The sequence below is a fragment of the Calliphora vicina genome, chromosome 1, assembly GCF_958450345.1.
Source record: "Calliphora vicina chromosome 1, idCalVici1.1, whole genome shotgun sequence".
Classification (NCBI taxonomy): Eukaryota; Metazoa; Arthropoda; class Insecta; order Diptera; family Calliphoridae; genus Calliphora; species Calliphora vicina.
In genome coordinates, this window is record NC_088780.1 from 18,357,656 (window position 1) to 18,377,896 (window position 20,241).

At 31.6% G+C, this 20,241-nt stretch overlaps 3 protein-coding genes across 4 annotated transcripts; 2 read left to right on the plus strand and 1 right to left on the minus strand.

Moving 5' to 3' along the window:
- The first annotated feature begins 1,669 nt into the window (after positions 1-1,669).
- Positions 1,670-20,205, plus strand: LOC135957633 (GPN-loop GTPase 3). The gene is made up of 3 exons (XM_065511968.1): positions 1,670-1,944; positions 2,008-2,675; positions 19,992-20,205. The coding sequence occupies exons 1-3, from the start codon at positions 1,900-1,902 to the stop codon at positions 20,158-20,160; spliced, it is 882 nt and encodes a 293-aa protein (XP_065368040.1). The 5' UTR covers positions 1,670-1,899; the 3' UTR covers positions 20,161-20,205.
- On the minus strand, positions 6,334-12,894 carry gfzf (GST-containing FLYWCH zinc-finger protein). Of its 2 annotated transcripts, none has more exons than XM_065499237.1 (3): positions 10,299-12,894; positions 7,157-7,298; positions 6,334-7,087 (listed from the first exon to the last, which is right to left on the minus strand). In XM_065499237.1, the coding sequence occupies exons 1-3, from the start codon at positions 12,569-12,571 to the stop codon at positions 6,524-6,526; spliced, it is 2,979 nt and encodes a 992-aa protein (XP_065355309.1). In that variant the 5' UTR covers positions 12,572-12,894; the 3' UTR covers positions 6,334-6,523. The 2 variants fall into 2 exon arrangements, with proteins under 2 accessions (XP_065355309.1, XP_065355310.1); XM_065499238.1 differs by lacking the exon at positions 10,299-12,894 and adding an exon at positions 7,657-7,744.
- Positions 15,087-16,861, plus strand: LOC135948707 (uncharacterized). Its single transcript, XM_065498118.1, has 3 exons — positions 15,087-15,861; positions 15,927-16,132; positions 16,193-16,861. Exons 1-3 carry the CDS (start codon positions 15,204-15,206, stop codon positions 16,808-16,810), a joined length of 1,482 nt encoding a protein of 493 aa, XP_065354190.1. The 5' UTR covers positions 15,087-15,203; the 3' UTR covers positions 16,811-16,861.
- Positions 20,206-20,241: the final 36 nt, after the last annotated feature.

Sequence of the window (20,241 nt, forward strand, 5' to 3'; positions counted from 1 at the left end):
GGGTTAAAAACAAAACAAAGTAACTTTTATAAGAAGTTGGTACAATAGTTTTCGCTTAATTGATTCCCCATAATTGATCAAGAACAAATGTAATAGAAAATTTCACAAAAATTGCATCACAAATGGCGCCTGAGCGGTTACCGGACTCCATACTCAAATCTAGTGGAAAAGCGATGTACACAACTACCAAATAACCACCATAGAAGTCTTGGAAATTCGTATACCCTTCAGAAGCATTCGTTGGGTGGATTTACCTCTTATGAATGGAAAAAGCATCAACAAAATATCCTAAATGTTCAAATAAGAAATAAAAAAAAAACAGAAAGTTCATATACAAGACATTAAACTCTTTCTAGAACGAACTAATTAAAATAAAATACAATTAATTACTTCATCCTGCCGGCACACTATAAATAGCCCCACAAAATTCAGTTTATTATCTATCTCAAGATGGAATGCAAACCCAAAAGATCTCTAGCTCCCGGCCACATAAAAAATACCTAAAAAAATACTCGTATGACAACCAAAATGAAGCAGTATATTCCACCATTCTAAACCCGAGTAAACAAAATAACGACTCAAACCCAAAATTTCAAGCGTTACGTTGGCCCGATCTGGGGATACGGTAGCTAACACTTACGCCCGTACGTTTTGGGAGAACCGACAGCTTACACCTCCACCGTCACCATTTCCTCTTGCTCCACTTTCGAAAAATTACATGTTTAATAAACGGTTAGAAATGGAAGAACCCATTGCACTGTCTCCGTTACTCCCTCTGAACACTGAGGACTAAGAAAATTATGTGCTGAAGATAAATTCCCCCACCGAGGAACTTGATGCTTTGATGGAAGGAACATCTAAGCCATTGCAGGATCTTTTCGAGGGAATCGGGATGAAAGACCCTGGCGTAAAAAGGCAGTCCCAAAGTACAGATCATTGTAAGAAACTGGTAGTTTACTTTGAGGTGCTTAGGGAGCGTGAAGAAATTTTCTTAAAAGCATAAAAAAGAGCTAGGAGAAGGTGCAATCGAACAGTTTTCCGATAAAATGAGTTTTATGTGGTCCTCCTCAAGAATCTCTTCAATTAAGTTTTAATGGGTCTCCTCCAATGAGTTTTGAATGGTGCTTCACTTTTCAAAAAATGCGTATATCAACTGTGTTCTATCATAACCTCAAATCAAGGTTGAAACAAAATGAACGCATAGATTAACATAAACGACTCAAACTATGATAACAGTTATGCGATGAATAAAATCAATGCCAATAACTCAAAACTCTGGAAAGCCATACAACAAAATTCGGCCTAACCATCCTTAGAGATAATAACAATGAAGCGTCAGTTGTTCTTCAAATCATATTCGTTCTACGACTGATACATATAGAACATTTATAGATGTATCGTCCTATTCCAACAAGAAAATACAACTTCCCTTGCAATTTGCCAAAAACGGACAAATATTCCCAAAAGGGGTTAATGAAAAAAACACCTGTTGATTGCCATTTTACAAGAAATATTACAAAACCATAATCTGGCAAATTTAATAAAAACAATAACAAAAACCTATTTAATTACTTATTTTTATGATAATTACATCTAAAAACTTTATTAATATAACAAATTAATTGCTTTTATTCTCATAATTAATTTCCCTTTAACTTTGCCAAATACCCTACACAATCCCTGCAGGGGTTAATACACATTGCAAAATACCGGCAGTTGCTGTCAACTGTTTACAAAAGGGAAATTTTCTTCAAAACATAAACAAGCTGGCAGCTTTGCATTAAAACCGCTTATGGGAAAAATAAAAAACTCATGTGAAATTAAACAAAAATAACAAAACAGTTTTTTTTTTATTAGCCCACGAAATAATTGTGTAAATATTAATAAATAATTAATAAAATGCGTTATGCCCAGGTGGTAATAGGACCAGCCGGCAGTGGTAAAGTAAGTTTTATAAGAAATCCTATAAAAAAAAGCAAATAAAAACAAATTCCCAACAACTTTTAGTCCACCTACTGCTCGTTCATGCAACGGCATGCTCAAGACTCCAAACGTGTTATTGAGGTGGTTAACTTAGATCCAGCGGCCGAACACTTTGACTATCAACCCTTAGTGGATATACGTGACCTTATACAGCTAGATGATGCCATGGACGATGAGGAATTACATTATGGGCCCAATGGTGGCTTGGTGTTTTGTCTAGAATTTCTCATAGAGAATCAGGAATGGCTAAAAACTCAACTTTGCGGTGGGGGTGATGAAGAAGAGGATGGCATAAATGTGGAACCTGATGATGATTATATTTTATTCGATATGCCCGGACAAATTGAGTTGTTTACACATTTAGATATGGGCAAAAAATTGGTAGAGCTTTTGGAGTCTTGGAATTTTCGTATATGCACGGTATTCTTGGTGGATTCACAGTTTATGATTGATGGTGCCAAGTTTTTGTCCGGCACCATGGCCGCCTTGAGTGTTATGGCCAATTTGGAAATGCCTCATGTAAATGTTTTGACAAAAATGGATTTGTTAAGTAAGACGGCGCGTAAACAATTGGATAAATATTTGGATCCTGATCCCAGGGCATTGCTGGGCGATATAACCCAGGAGTCGGCATGGGGTAGAACACATCGGAAGCTGTCAGAAGCCATTGGAGCGTTAATAGAAGATTTTAGGTAAGTGAAAGAGGAAGATTTAAATAAATTAAATGTGTTACAAAATATTTTGCTCTATTTGAGATAATGCGCTTTGCATTTGTGAGACTATTAATTAAAAACTTATAATAAGTGTCAATATTTTTGGATAATTTAAATAATTTTTTCAGTATTATCAACAAAAATTCATAATATTGCGCAGAAATAATTCGAAATTATTAAAAAAAAGTATTGGAAAAAGTGTTCGAAGTAGGGTAACTAATAGTGGGATTTTTGGTAATTTTTCCATTGATATTTCTCTCTCCTTGCGTTATATGCGTTTATTCTATGGTTCGGAAACTAGAAACAAATTCAAACAAATAAACACCATACGAGTGTTTATGTTTTCACATTTTTGTTTACTAATTTTAGGTCTTTAACAGAAGAATTTTCAATCTATGGGACTAACCATATGTAACATAGTGACGAGACGTAACTTTCAAAAACGTAAGTCTGTTGTTTAGTCTATTGTATTTTGACAACTGAGTTAGGTCTTTAACAGAAGAGTTTCCAGTCTATGTGTATTTCTATGGTACTAACATTTAAGTTTACATCGATTTTCATTAGAAAATTCTGTTTTTCACAACTGAGTTAGGTCTTTGACAGCAGAGTTTCCGATCTATGGGTCTAACCATAGGGTAACATAGAGACGAGACGTAATTGTCAAAAACCTAGTCTGTCTAGTCTGTTGTAAAAACGTGAGTCTGTTTTTGACAACTGAGTTAGGTTTTTAACAGAAGAGTTTCCAATCTATGTGTATATCTACGATACTAACATTTAATTTTATATCGATTTGCATTAGAAAATTATGTTTTTCACAACTGAGTTAGGTCGTTGACAGAAGAGTTTCCGATCTATGGGACTAACCATAGAGTAACATAGAGACGAGACGTAATTGTCAAAAACCTAGTCTGTTGTAAAACCCTAAGTCTGTTTTTGACAACTGAGTTAGGTTTTTAACAGAAGAGTTTCCAATCTATGTGAATATCTATGATACTAACATTTAATTTTATATCGATTTGCATTAGAAAATTCTATTTTTCACAACTGAGTTAGGTCGTTGACAGGAGAGTTTCCGATCTATGGGACTAACCATAGGGTAACATAGAGATGAGACGTAATTGTTAAAAACCTAGTCTGTTGTAAAAACCTAAGTCTGTTTTTGACAACTGAGTTAGGTTTTTAACAGAAGAGTTTCCAATCTATGTGTATATCTATGGTATTAACATTTAATTTTATATCGATTTGCATTACAAAATTATGTTTTTCACAACTGAGTTAGGTCTTTGACAGGAGAGTTTCCGAACATGGGACTAACCATAGTGTTACATAGTCAATGTATTTGGTAGTTATATCACAAATATGATTTTTTGTATTATGGTTTGATAAAATTCGTTTGGTATTAACATTCAATTTTATATCGATTAGAAAATTCTGTTAATTCATTGGTTTAACTTCTAGGGTATGTGTATGGCGTTCTAATGACTCTCATTTTTAGAAAATTAACATAACAAACTAACGCTAAAATAACAATTCATTCCCAGTCAGTGTAGATTTTTATTATACCCTTCAGCTTCGTGAGAAGGGTATATATAAGTTTGTCATTCCGTTTGTAATTTCTACATTTTTCATTTCCGACCCTATAAAGTATATATATTCTGGATTCTTATAGATAGCGGAGTCGATTAAGCCATGTCCGTCTGTCTGTCTGTCTGTCTGTCTGTCTGTCTGTCTGTCTGTCTGTCTGTTGAAATCAATTTTCTGAAGGCCCCAGATATCTCCGGGATCCAAATCTTCAACAATTCTGTCAGACATACTTTCGAGAATTTTGCTATTTAAAATCAGCAAAATCCGTCCATAAATAACGGAGATATGAGCAAAAATCCGAGACAACCTCTGAAAATTTCATCAAAAAACACAATGTATTGATTGCATGCTTTGACAAAAAAACAACAAAACGTATGCTTGGGTGTGCAAGCTTTGTGTATTTGGTTTTTTTTTTGTTTTTTGTTTCTTTTGGCATTGTTGTTGTTTTTTATACAACTAAACGTTTGTTTGGTTGTGTGTTGGTTTTTTTGACAAAAAAGCAACAAAACGTATGTTTTTGGATGTGCATGCTTTGCGTATTTTGTTTTTTTTTGTGTTTTGTTTCTTTTGGCGTTGTTGTTGTTTTTTATACAACTAAACGTTTGTTTGGTTGTGTGTTGGTTTTTTTGACAAAAAATCAACAAATCGTATGTTTGAATGTGCATGCTTTGCGTATTTTGTTTCTTTTGGCGTTGTTGTTGTTTTTTATACAATTAAACGTATGTTTGGATGTGTGTTGGTTTCATTGCCTTGCGTATTTTGTTTTTATACCCTTCAGCTTCGTGAGAAGGGTATATATAAGTTTGTCATTCCGTTTGTAATTTCTACATTTTTCATTTCCGACCCTATAAAGTATATATATTCTGGATCCTTATAGATAGCGGAGTCGATTAAGCCATGTCCGTCTGTCTGTCTGTCTGTCTGTCTGTCTGTCTGTCTGTCTGTCTGTCTGTCTGTCTGTCTGTCTGTCTGTCTGTCTGTCTGTCTGTCTGTCCGTCTGTCTGTCTGTTGAAATCAATTTTCTGAAGGCCCCAGATATCTCCGGGATCCAAATCTTCAACAATTCTGTCAGATATACTTTCGAGAATTTTGCTATTTAAAATCAGCAAAATCCGTCCATAAATAACGGAGATATGAGCAAAAATCCGAGACAACCTCTGAAAATTTCATCAAAAAACACAATGTTGCATGCTTTGACAAAAAAACAACAAAACGTATGTTTCTATGCGCAAGTTTTGTGTATTTTGTTTTTTCTTGTGTTTTGTTTCTTTTGGCGTTGTTGTTGTTTTTTATACAACTAAACGTTTGTTTGGTTGTGTGTTGGTTTTTTTTACAAAAAAAACAACAAAACGTATGTTTGGATGTGCAAGCTTTGTGTATTTTGTTTTTTTTTGAGTTTTGTTTCTTTTGGCGTTGTTGTTGTTTTTTATACAACTAAACTTTTGTTTGGTTGTGTGTTGGTTTTTCTTTTGTGTTTTGTTTCTTTTGGCGTTGTTGTTGTTTTTTATACAATTAAACGTATGTTTGGATGTGTGTTGGTTTCATTGCCTTGCGTATTTTGTTTTTGTTTTTTCTTTTGGTGTTTTGTTTCGTTTGGCGTTGTTGTTGTTTTTTGTGTTCTTGATAAATTTAGGATGCTGTACGCTGAAAATGGGCAATGTACATACATATATACTAATTATAAAAAATAATAATGCATCCACAACAAAGGTGAAGGGTATATAAGATTCGGCATAGCCGAATATAGCACTCTTACTTGTTTTTACTTTAAAACACTCAACAATAATGGTAGCAAAAAGCAGGTCTTCAAAAAACAAACTTTCACTAATATATTGAATAAACTTTTCACCAAACTTTTGTTATTTTCCACACTATTTAAATACAAAACTTATTCCACTATTAGCCAGATTTGCCAGTTTTAAAGTGAATCGTTCTCCTACTATAAATGTTACCTACCTTTCTGATTAATCTAACTACTTCTGTCCAAAACCTGTAAATTTTTGTGTAGTACTAGAAAAAAACCAACAGATTTTTTTTTATACATATGCATGTATTTGTATTGTATATATTTTATTATATTTTTATGCAAATTTTTAACCCGTTGTGGGGTGTATAAGTGTTTAAAACATTCAACATATTATTAAAATTAAGAAAATAATGACAAACTACTTTTTGTCCTAAAAACTAAAAGAAATATATAAAGAAAAATAATTTGCAACAATTGAATTGCCTTCCAAATGAACTTATGAAGAAACATTTTTACGTGTCGGATGGAAAGGATGATTCATATGCGACAAATCCGGACGATTATGTTCGAATTCGGTTATTTCCTGCATGCCACCATAGGCAATTGACCATAAATCGGCATGTTCCTTTTTGAAAGTGTTATACCATTTAGTGATGAGTGGATATTCAGAGATATCAAATGATATAGCTTCCAAGCATAAAGTAGCCGAGACCAGAGCAAAATCAGCAATAGTTAGATTATTGCTGGCAGCATATTTAGTGCCCAAACGTTGCAAATAAGTTTCAAACACCGACAAGGCATTGTTAACCTTTTTCAAGCCCATTTCGGTACGTTCGTAATCAAAGAATATGGGTGCCATACTGTAGGATCCAATGCTGGAATAATAGAAAGACATATTGAAACAAAGACGATGATTGACTAAGGCACGTTCCTTGGGCGACTTGGGATATAAAACGTTTTCTCCGCCATATCTATCGCATAAATACTGCATAATGGCAATACTTTCAGACAGATAGAAACCATCATCGTCCAAAACGGGTATCTCTTTTTGGGGATTAATCTAGTATTTAACAAAAGAAAAATAAATATTTTTCATTTATGTTTTGGATATTTAAAAAAAAAAACTTACCTTAGCATAATCCTCGCTCAAATGCTCGGAGGCTACATAATCCACATTATGCAATTCAAAGGGAATGTTTAAAGCCTTTAAACACATACGCACGGCCAAAGATGGTGGGCCATCGGATACTGAGTACAATTTCATATTGAATCTATTGAAAGAAAGAAAAAACAAATAATTACACAAATTTTAGCCCAAAATTTATTTTTAATCGGTTTCTTTTTTTTAGAGTACACGCAATAATGTAATTATTAATGAATTCAAGGTTGTCACCGGAAAATTACTTAAAATTAATGAATTATTTATTACATTAACCCCCATTATCACAATAATAATATACTGGCAGTTTTCATACAAAAATTATTTTTAAACAGTTTATAAGTTTAAATTTAAAAAGAAAATCTAACAAATTTTCTAGTAATTTTAAAATTTTCATTGTTTTTTCTTTACAAATTTTATAATTTCACTTTCTAAAACTTGCTCTATCCACAATTTAAATTATTTCTTACTTTTACTTTTTTCTGTGTAAGGTGATGACGACTACGTCTTAACTCTTAGCTGCTTATGCGGCAAATGATTAATGTATTTAATTTCAAAACAAGTTATTTTAGTTGTGGTCCAAAAAAAATCAAAAAAAAAGCTTGTGTTATTGTTTTTCTATAAAAGCTTAAAATTGTTAAGTTAACTGAATTAATGACCAGCACAAAGCTTAATAACTTGTATTATTATTGTGCATTATAAACAAATATGAATTTTAATTGCCACCTACAAAAAAAGAAAAAGAAAAAAAACAACCGAAAAATTTGTCAATGGAGTCACCATTAAGAATATACATTTACAGGCAACTAATTAGGGACATTTTTATTCGATTTTATAAAAATCTTAGGAGTTTTTAACGGCATTTAAAAAATGCATATTAACAAGAGAGCTATATTCGGCATTGCCGAATCTTAAATACCCTTAACCACAATATACTTTAAGATAAAGCCTTGGATGATAAAATATTTAAAGAAATTTTTGGGTAAAAAAATTTAAGAAAAATTTTTAAAATCTTTTTTTCAAAATCCAAAAATATTTTTGGAGAAAAATATATTTTTTAATTTTGAAAAAAAATTTTTGATTAAAAAATTTCAGATAAAAAAAATAGTTTGGTGAATGAAAACCCATTTTTTGATTAAAAAATCAAAATGTTGTATAGAAAAACTGTGTTTTTTTATATAAAAAACTTTTGTTTTCTATAGAAAATACTGTTGTTTTCTATAGAAAATACTGTTGTTTTCTATAGAAAATACTGTTGTTTTCTATAGAAAATACTGTTGTTTTCTATAGAAAATACTGTTGTTTTCTATAGAAAATACTGTTGTTTTCTATAGAAAATACTGTTGTTTTCTATAGAAAATACTGTTGTTTTCTATAGAAAATACTGTTGTTTTCTATAGAAAATACTGTTGTTTTCTATAGAAAATACTGTTGTTTTCTATAGAAAATACTGTTGTTTTCTATAGAAAATACTGTTGTTTTCTATTGAAAATACTTTTGTTTTCTATTGAAAATACTGTTGTTTTTTCTATTGAAAATACTGTTGTTTTTTCTATAGAAAATACTGTTGTTTTTTCTATAGAAAATACTGTTGTTTTTTCTATAGAAAATACTGTTGTTTTTTCTATAGAAAATACTGTTGTTTTTTCTATAGAAAATACTGTTGTTTCCTATTGAAAATACTATTGTTTTTTTAGATTTTTTTTTAATCAATATTAGTTTTTCACCAACAAATTTTTTTTCATTTGAAATTTTTTTAATCAACAATTTTTTTTAAAGAAATTTTTTTAAAAATATAACTGAAATTTTTGTGTATTTCAGTATTATTTTTCAACCTAAAAATATGTATGTATACATACTTTCGAATCTAGTTACTCCTTAGGGTATCAAATTGTTTAAGAGAGTGCCACGGTACTTTTGAATACAAAATAGTATCGATAAAAGTAAAATCGTATCAATCAATTTGTCTGTGCCAGAAGTCAGCGGTTGGTTGAGCATAATTTTTATATTCTACACTACCATAGTGGGATGCTATATTGCGTTTGTGCTGAAATTTGCAAAAAAAATTATTTTAAAAAAAATTTTTTTGAGAAAATTTAATTTTTTGGAGAACAAACTATTTTAGATGAAATTTTTTTTTGGATGAAAAGCAATTCTTGTTGTAAAAAATGTCGGGTTAAAAATTTTTTTTTTTTTAATTTTGACTCATTGTCGATCAGAATTTATATGGCGTTATATACGATGTTGGAAAGGTATTTGAAATGTCCATCATTAGTACAGATTGTGACCTTCTGAACTAAAAGTTTATATTAAAGGTATGGTCACACATGGCAAATATTTACTAAGCGTAACCACTTTTTTAGCACAAATTTGTTTGACGGAATTGCAAACTCATGGTGAAGGGTATAAATGTGACTCCATTAAGAATATATAGCTTCAGGCAACTAACTATGGAAGGTTAGTTATTAGTTTTATTTAGATTTTAAAAAAATCATTGAAATTTTTATTTTATTTAGTTTGTAAAAATCGTTAAAATTTCCAATTTTATTTTAAAATTCTCTGGTAGCACGGAATATAACGGAAACCGTGTGATTATTAAAATAACCAGCGGCAACACTGTAGTTACCGTTATTTTTCTTGTTGTGCTGCCATTTTAATTGTCCTAGAAATATTCTTATTATTTTGCAAATTTATGATATGAAAAAAATTAAGTTAATTAAGCAAACGATATTCGGGTGGCTGCATTTGGAAAAATTAAGCACAAACAACTATAGACACAATATAAGCTTTGCGAGAGCAACTCTGTATAAGACGTGTTCTGAAGAAGAACATGATATAATACAAATAATTGCATAATAATCCAGCAAGATTTGGTTGAGTGTTTTTGATAAAAATACAGCACAATCATTAGTTAACACCAATCATGTTGATACGATCACCTTTTTTGGATAATAATAAAAAGTATCGTATCACTCCCTTATGACTTATTTGATTCCATAGTAAAGAATTAGAGATGGTTAAAGTAATCTTATGTATAACACAATTTTCTACATAACATTTTTTCTATATCAATAATAAAAAATTCATCTACATCTCATATCTAACAACTTACTTGAATGTCTCCCTCTTCACCGCTTGATGATTTCCCAACAAATGAGCAAATTCCGGATTTAATTCACTCAATGATTTCTCCATAATGTCTTTTGTTTTTATATCCGCATTAACCACCGACTTGGAGAATTCGTTAAACAAACGTTTCTTAATGTCATCCTCCGAAATGGGATGCGTGTGTGAGTTGCTCAAGTGAACAACACTCAATTTATTATCTGCATCCGAGACAGTTGTGACACGTGCCGGGCATTTTAAAATGCGATCTTTGGACTTGATGCATGCCCAATAGGTGCGTGTAGTGGGTGAAATGCTTTTCAAGTGATAAATATAACCATCAACGCATAGCAGTTCGCCGCCTTTGGCCGAACGTAATTTTGTTATCTTGCTGGTATCGATGTTGTCGGGATTGTAGGAGGCAACTCGTGTGTTGCTCGAATATTTTTTCAATAACGACTGGGGTTTGCGGCCGCCCCTAGTACTGGGCTTGTAATCCTCGTCGCCTTCGTCATCAGCTTCATTGGCGGCGCTTTTGCGTGCTCGTGACTTTGTGGCACGTGGTTTATATTCGGGTTCGACCTCCGAATCCGAACGGTAGGTTGATGTATTTATTCTTTCCATTTCTATGTATTCGATGACGGGCAGTGTTTCATGAAACGGATCCACTTCAATTTCATTTTTATATTCTACTATAGAAGCATGAGCATTTTCATCTAAAGTGCTCTCCAACATTTCATGGGTAGTTTCAAGTACTCTTTCAGTTTTGGGTTGTTTCATGCGTATGAAATCGGAAATGTCAGGAGAGTTTTCACGAGAAAAGCTTGTATGGTTTACAGCATTGTCTTGGGTATCATTAAAATCACCCATGTGATCATTGTCATCATTGTCGTCTTCACTCTCCGACGAAAACATTTCCACTTTTTGTGAAGGGAATGATTTGTCTTTTATTTTTAGATTTTGGTTTATTCTCTTTAAAATATGCTCACGATGATTAATAGCATGCTTGTGTTCACCGGAGACTTTCATAATTTTCATGTCTTTGCCTACACCCTCCGTGGTTAAACGCGAATTGCATTTGTGCACCTTATCCCGCCGATACAAACAGGTCCAATAGGCCCTATCGTTCTGGGAGCCTCTGGAGTCATAATGAAATATCATGCTATCCATTATGAGTATGCGGTTTCCTTTCAACGAAGGCAAAAAGGTAAACTTGGTTATTTCTCCATCTTTGGGACTTTCAAGAGCGTCCATGATATCGTCTACCTGGCGGTACAGTTTGGAGGTGGCTTCGGCTCTTATTCGTCTGATATCTGGTTTCGGACTCACATCGAAACTGCTGGATATGGACAAAACGTTACCACCACCTTTTGCTACGGACAAAGGTATGGTTATTGGTCTAATTTTTTTCTCAGCCTTGACCTTTTTTTCCGGGCTGGGAGCCAAACTATCGAATACTTTGAATGAGGATTTCTCCTCCTTACCCTGCAACACTTTAATGTTGTTCCTTCGAATCAAAGCTTCTATTTTGACCTCACTGTACGGCTGGTGATTATGGGTATTTTCCTCTAAACGTATGGGCTTGAAACGATGTTGCCCATTCGCCAAACACTCGGTATAGATTTTGCCCGAACATTGCAAGTCCTTGGATCTGAAACACTTCCAACGGTAGGTGGTACTTATCATAGATTTACCATCCAATCTATAGACACAGCCATCTACAGCCACCATATGATGACCCTTGGTGGTCTTGAGCATTAATAACTTTTTCACTTTGGGCTGTTGTTTTGGTGCTGTTATGCCCAAACTTTCTACCAAATCGCCAAGCTCATCATCGCTGGTGTCAAATCTATCTTTACTGGTGTTGTTTTCATCATCGCTATCATCACCCAATTTCATTTTCTTAGCATTAAGTTTCTTAACCAACTCTTGCTTTTGAAAGCGCCTTTTCAGCGATTTATTACCCAATGTACAGGGCAAGCCTTCAGCATCTGCCTGACGTTTCTTTTCCCGGGCCCTGATAATGGCATCTTGTTCGGCCGGGCCATGGGGATGTTCGCCCACAATGTTTTCAAGTTTATGGCGCGTCAAATCCCATTCATCTATTAACGATGTATACATACGCACCCGGCAAGGTGTTTTGTCTTTGCGGCGACTGCACACCCATCTATAGGCTTTGCTGGTTCTATCATCATAATGGTAGAGATAATCTCCCACCAATAACATATCCTTGCCCTTAACGGATCGCAACATTTCTACTTTGGGGGATTCTTCCGCCATTTTTAAGGGTTTTCCAAGCACGCACCAAAACTAACAAGTAAATATTCTTCCCAAAAATCAAAAACCACTCTTAATAATTGTGTAATTGCTGAACGTACATGTATCCCACAATTCCTATGTGGGGTAAATTATTATTTTTTTCAAAAACAATAAGGAATTATTTCCACTTTTATCTTGATAATTCCCTCAAAAATATATTTTTGCCTTAACACTCTGCACTTTTTTCAGTAATTTCCTCAATTTGATGTGGCTTCTTTATGTCATTTCCAGTTTTTTTTCTGTACTTTTTCTGAGGTATTTTGTATGTGGGTATTGGTATTGCTGGCTAACACGATGGGATTATTTTAATTTCTAGCCCATTTGGGTATTGTGGGGAAATGAAAGAGACAGCTATAGTCTGGTATATATTTGTGTAGAAAATGTTAGTTGGTGTAAATGTTGAGCTGCCACTAAAAGGGGAATTTTAGTTGAATATGCATGTGTATAAAAGGGAATTTTGTGAAAGATAAAAAAATCCCTAATGTTATGGGTAATTTTTCAGGTTTTTTTATTTTGTTTTTTTTTTACAATGTGGCATGTTTCTCTGTTTAATGAGCTGCCGCTTAAGAGTTTATTGCAAGATTATGGGGGAAATGTTGAAAAATTCCAATAGGATTTTCAACTATTTTTGTTTTCGATATAACAAAATTTATAAATATTTTTTTTTAATATCCAAATGCATATGTATAAAAGGGAAATTTCTGAGAGATAAAAAATCCACAATGTTATGGAAATTTATCTGTTGCCAGATGTGTAAAATTTTTCATAGCTAATTGAAAGCTATGAAAAATATATATTTTTTTTAAATATAATCCTAATAACAACCACATTATTTAATACATATTTCTAAAATTTTTGATATGGGTTAATTGAAGTACATTAATTTTTAAATTACTATATTAATATGAAAAAGCTAAATATCAAAACTTCCGTTTAAACAGTATTTTAACATCCAATCTAGGGTTCCTAATCGGGAAAATTTTAGCGAGGATTTTATAAAAAATTACTGGTTTTAAAAAATTCCAGGGAATGAAGAGATTTCTTATTGAAACCAATTTTTTTTTATTATTTTTTTTTTTTTTTATTATTATTTATTTTCAACAACCTAGCCTATTGGCCATAATCGGTTATAAATTTCTACTTAAAAAAATAGTTTACATTAAAAAATTTAAATATAAAATAAATTAAATAATTATGATATAAATTAAATAAATATTATAAATAAAATTGAACAAAGTCAAAACTTAAACTTAGGGAATTTATGAACCGTAATCCCAAAAAATAAACTCATCTCCGCAAATAATGAAATATCACAATTTTCGATTAATATGGTAGCCCTGTATAAGAATGTGTTGTTTATATTTGTTATTGTTTTTGTTGAAACACAGAGTTGCCGGGTATTTAGTATATTATTGCTTTTACGTATGCATTTATTTTATAAGAATATAATTAAAAAAATCAGAAAAAAGTTAATTAAAAAGGTTTTAATAAAAAATAATATATAAATTTAATCGAGTGCAAAATTCATAATAATTGTAATATATTTGTTTTTTTTACAAAACGCTTGCCACCATTAAAATTATCCATGTCTTATTTTGGGGGCGTATTTTCATTGATATGCTGATATGCAAAAATATGCTTAAAATTAAAAATATGAATAAAATAACTAAAATATAAACGAAATTTATTTAAAAAAAGAGAATAAAAGCTAAACAATTAGAAAAATAAAAAAACGGACAATCTATGGCCGAGTAAGAACTGGTTCGTTCTGGTGCTTCGGTTTTCTTTAGATAGATTTGAAGAGGTGTACAGTAAGAAGTATACATCCACTGGGAGACCCAAAGAATCCAATGTGATATCATTTAGAAATATGAACTAGGTATGAACTAGATGTGACGAGAATAAATGAAATTGAAGAGGAAAGTAACCAGGTGATGTAAAGAGAAATAAAGTGAAAAACATCCCAGTCCAAATAGGACAGGAAATAGATTTGAATGTCATTTATTGTTATGATGAATATTTGTTAAGTATAGACAGGAGTTAAATTAACAAGCCAATGTAAACAAACTAGATATAGAAGTCCGAAAACATATCGACCAAAAAAAAAGTAAGCCGACCTTTTAACGTCACTAATATCTTATGCTGGGTATACACGATACTATTTTTCGTACTAATCGTAGTATGAGTTGAAGTACGATTTTGTGATAGAAGTTACTACAAATCGTACTATTTCCTTAGAAAAAAATGACAAGTACTTCGTTAGTACGACAACATGGTACACGTTACTAATTTCATACTTATACGATTTATCGTACGGCTTATCGTAACGTGTATACCTAGCATTAAACTATATGATCACTACACATAGCATATTGTATGGCAACTCTAATTTTTTTTGCATAAAAAGCTTTTTTTAGCATATTTTTCTTTAATTTGCATTAAATGTATATATTTACATTTTTTCCCACATACTTTTACTTTTTTTTGCTAATTTTTTCACTATTCAAGCAAAAATTTTATTGTAATCTACAATAAACTAAATTAACGAAAGTAATTTGTTCTAGATTAAATATTAAAAATAAACGAACGAAAAATGCCCAAGATTTCTAGGGAATCGATACAAAAGTTTAATGATCGCATGGTTCAAAAGTTTCCAAATGTCTTGGACATTGAATCGTCTATACTATTTTGCAAACTGTGTCTTTGCAATATCAATGGCACTAAGGTCTTTAGTGTACAGCAACATTTTCGCACGTTAAAACATCAAGCTGCTCAGCAGAATGCCCTGGAGATGCCTATGTTTGAAGCAGCTGAAAGCCGGAAGTTATTAATACAGCAGCCAGTTGTGCACATCAAATTAGAAACTTTTAGTTTGGATTTATGCACCACATTTCTAGAGGCCAATATACCGTTGGAAACAGTTGACAATACAGCCATTCAAATGTTTTTACGAAAGTACACAAAACGAGCCTTACCCGCTGAGGCAATGCTAAGGACGAATTATGTACCGGCCCTGTATGAGAAATATATACAAAAATTACAACATAAAGCGGAAAATAAACAAATTTGGTTATCGATAGCGGAAACAATCGATAGTGAACAGCAATTAGTGGCGAATTTTGTGTTTGGTTTAATGGAAGAAGATGAAAAGGGTAAATCTTATTTGTTAAATATGGCTCGTCTAGAACGGGCAAATGCCAGTTCATTGGCCGCTTTTATTAATAATTCTTTGCAAATTCTATGGCCGGATGGTAAGTTATTATTTTAACATCCGTTTTAAAAAAAAAAAAAATATTTAATTTTTAATTTCATTTAGGCATCCGTTATGAAAATGTTTTATTGGTAATAACCGATAAAATTCCTTATATGGTAACTGCTCTACAATCACTTAAAGTTTTATATCCCAATATGATTTATGCCAATTGTTTGCTACAATCCTATCACAGAATGGTGGAATATATACAAGTGCATTTCAAACAAGTAAACAATTTTATTACCAATTGTGAGGCTGTGTTTTTAAAGGTAAAACCAAAATGTTCATATTTTAAAAACTCTTTAAAAATATTTTTTTAAATCTACTAGTCTCCTCACCGCCAGCATATAATGCGCTCTAAGTACCACTACCTAAAGCTGCCCTCAACCACCGACACCACAGCTACCCCCGGCACCTGGTTAAAAGCCGCTATTTACTATAGAAATAACTTTAATGAAATCAAAACCCTTTTACTTATGCTAGACGAGGACGAAGATGTTGAATGTCTTAAACAAGCTAAACAATTAATACAAACTACTTCACTCGAAAACGATTTAATTTATATTAATCAACACTTTGAAAGTCTTTTTGAAGCTATAACAAAACTAAAAACTAGAGACTTAAATCTAAATGAAAGTCTCGCTACCATTGATATTATAAGAACAAACATACAGGCCTCTGAACGCCCCGATTTCATTGAAAAATTCAATAAAATTATCAATGATAATGCCGGCTTACAGGAATTAATCGAAATGAATAACAAAATTAATTTGTTTATTAAACAACGAACCGAAATTGAGCAGGAAAGCTTGTGGCTTTATCAATATGCCCCCGTTGTCTCAGCCGATGTGGCCCAGCTGTCGTATGCCAAGAGTTTGCTGGAGAATGACAAAACGTTAAGTTTAAGAAATTTGAAACAAGAAAAATATGAATTTAGTTATACATAATTAGAAAATAAAGGGGAAATAGTAAATTAGTGAAATGTATGAAAATAAAAATTGGTTTTATTTTTAATTAGTTCCCAATAAGCACCAAAGTCCCAAAAAAATTCAAGCACTTGAATATTTTGTTGGAATTTTACTTGAATACAAATGTAAAATTATGTTTTAAACTTGAAAAATATTTGAAAAATTAAATATTTTTCAAACAAAAAACATATGGCTTGAATTTTAGTTTGCTTTTTACTGGAGAATGCTATTGAAAGTGTAATATATATTCAAGGCTTGAATTGCACTTGCTTTCAAATTGAATTCCAGTAAAAATGCTTGTTGGGTTGTTGTTGTTGGAAGTTCTACCCTGGGAAAAGAAACTTCCGGTTGATACAGCTGTTGCTGAGTTGACAATCTTTGACCGATTGGGAATCGGGTCGTTCCGTGGGAAGGACAATTGGTGTTAAAAAGGTCTGCTGTATGTATATACAGAGGTTGACAAAACAATGGAAACTTTTCCAAATATTCCATATGTAGCCCAAAATTAAAATTTTTTTTTTTAAATAAAATTTGTTTTTTTAGTATTTTACTTGAATAGTTTTATTTATATAAATTAACTGAAAAACAAACAACATAATTAATTATATTCTGAAAAAAGGGAACAAAATTAAAAATATTCACTATTTCGCTACTGACAAAACAATGGAAACTTTTAAACTTCTGCAAGAAAGAAGTGTAAAACGAAAATAATATTTAAAAGAGCGATGTAAAAAGCATCCTGTTTACAGTTATTTTATTTTATTCTTAAATTCTGGTAATTTTTCACAATTTCTTTTTCTAAGTTTTTCGCATAATTGCTTTTTTTTACGAAGTTAACGAAAATTGCTAAAGTTAAGATTTGTGAAGACTTAAAAAATAAAATAATTAACGATTTTAAAGCTGGTTTAAAACAAAAAAAGTATCTGTGACAAATATTCAATAAATAAATCAGCAGTTTTAAAAATTATAAAGAAATTTCGTGAGACCGGTTCTGTAAAAACTCAACATTTAGGTGGAAGTCCTCGTAAGACTACTCCTAGACAAGATAATTTAATAGCGAGAGAATTCAAGAAATTCCTAAAAATAACTCCTCGAGATGTTGTTAATAGCCTAAAATTAGAAATAAGTACCGAACAGTTAGTCGCAGGGCAAATGAGGCTGATCTTGGTTGCTATCGTCCTGTGAAAAAAACACTAATTTCTAAAAAGAACCGTTCTTACTGCTCGTCTACAATTTGCCAGGGATCATTTAAACTGGTTGATACAGAAATGGAATACTGTCCTCTTTTCCGACGAATCCAAATACAATTTAATAGGCAGTGATGGGAGAACATTTGTAAGACGACCAAAGGGAAAAAGATTAGATCCAAAGTACACAAATAAGACTGTGGGATGTTTTTCAGGGCAAGGTATGGGCCCAATTCATATTATAAAAGATACCATGACAGGTATAGGATATAGAACCATATTTAACGATGTTATGTATCCATACGCTGAGGTAAATATGCCCCTAGTTTGGAGATTCCAACGACCCGAAACACACCTCTAGGGTTGTAACCGAGTGGTTACAATCCAACGAGGTACGTGTTTTGAAGTGGCCTGCCCAATCGCCAGATCTCAATCCCATAGAAAATCTATGGGAAATTGTAGATCGTAAAATAAGGACCCGAAATTACACCAGGAAGGAAGATTTATCGGAGGCGGTTATAAGGGACCAATTGACTCTTTAATTGGTTCAATGCATCGTTGATGTGTAGCAGTTATAAAAAATAAGGGATACCCAACAAAATATTGAGTTATTGCAAAGTTTAGACCATATTTGATAAAATAAAACCTAAGTTTCCATTGTTTTGTCAATGCCGTAATAAAGAAATCTTTTAATTTTGTTTTCTCATTTTTAGAATTTAATTAATTATGTCCTTTGTTTTTTGTTAAATTAAGTTAATAAAACTATACAAATAAAATACTACAAAAATGTTAAAATTTTTTAAAAAATTATTTCAGATTTTATGCCACTAATGAAATATTTGGAAAAGTTTCCATTGTTTTGTCAACCACTGTAAGTCTATAGTAAGTTGGACTTCCAATAGGTCAAAATCGGGATTTTAAAAAAATAAAAAAAATTAAAAATTTTGAAAAAAAAAATTTCAAATTTTTTGAAAAAAATTTTAAGTTTAGTTTGGTGAAGGGTATAAAAGATTCGCCACTGCCGAGTAATAGAACTCTCTTACTTGTTTTTATACCCTTCACCTTCGTGAGAAGGGTATATATAAGTTTGTCATTCCGTTTGTAATTTCTACATTTTTCATTTCCGACCCTATAAAGTATTTATATTCTGGATCCTTATAGATAGCGGAGTCGATTAAGCCATGTCCGTCTGTCTGTTGAAATCAATTTTCTGAAGACCCCAGATATCTTCGGGATCCACATCTTCAATAATTCTGTCAGGCATGCTTTCGAGAATTTTGCTATTTAAAATCAGCAAAATTGGTCCACAAATGGCTGAGATATGAGGAAAAAACCGAGACAACCTCGATTTTTGACCTATATCTGGATTACTAAGACATTAATATAGACAATATGGATATCTAATGATAGATATTTCAAAGACATTTGCAACGACGTATATAAGACCATAGTAGGATGGACCTACAATGGGTCAAAATCGGAAAAAAATTTAATCCGAATTCTTTTTTTTCACAAAAAAAAATTTTAAAAACAAAAAAAAAAATTAAAATTTAAAAAAAGTTTTAAATTACAATCGAAAAAATTTTTTTTCCAAAAAATGAAAAAAACAATGGAAAAAATTTAATTTTGTTTACCTAAAAATATTAAAAATTTTAAAACTTGTTTGGAGGCTCAAACTGTCAAATTCACTAGTGTTTGTTGTTGCGAATACTACAATAAATTTCCGTGTTCCAAATTTCAATAAATTTGGAAGTCGTTCGAAACCTTGTAGAAAAATGTATGAAAACGTATAAACAACGTTTTTATGGAAAATAGCTTTTTTTTATAAAGTGAACTTATAGATTTAAGCAATTTTTGTCTAATTTATTTAATAAAACTATTGATTTTTTGTAAAGATTAATCCAGTAATGTTAAAGTTTATTATATTTCTTTTCCTTTTATGCAATTCTACATATTTCTTTAAAATCTTTCAGCTTAGTCCGTTTCGTGCCCATGAATGTAGACGATGAGGAAAGTATACAAGATCTATTAATGCAAATCGACAATGTTATACAGTATGGCGAAGATGCCGATGTTAAAGTACATGATTTTGATCCGCCAGAGGAAGAGGAAAACGACAATAATGAAAATATGTTTACTTAAAATAATGTAAAATAAAGAAAATTTTTTAAAAATATAGACATAAAAGTAAGTTGATTTTTTTTTATATATAAATAAAGTTTT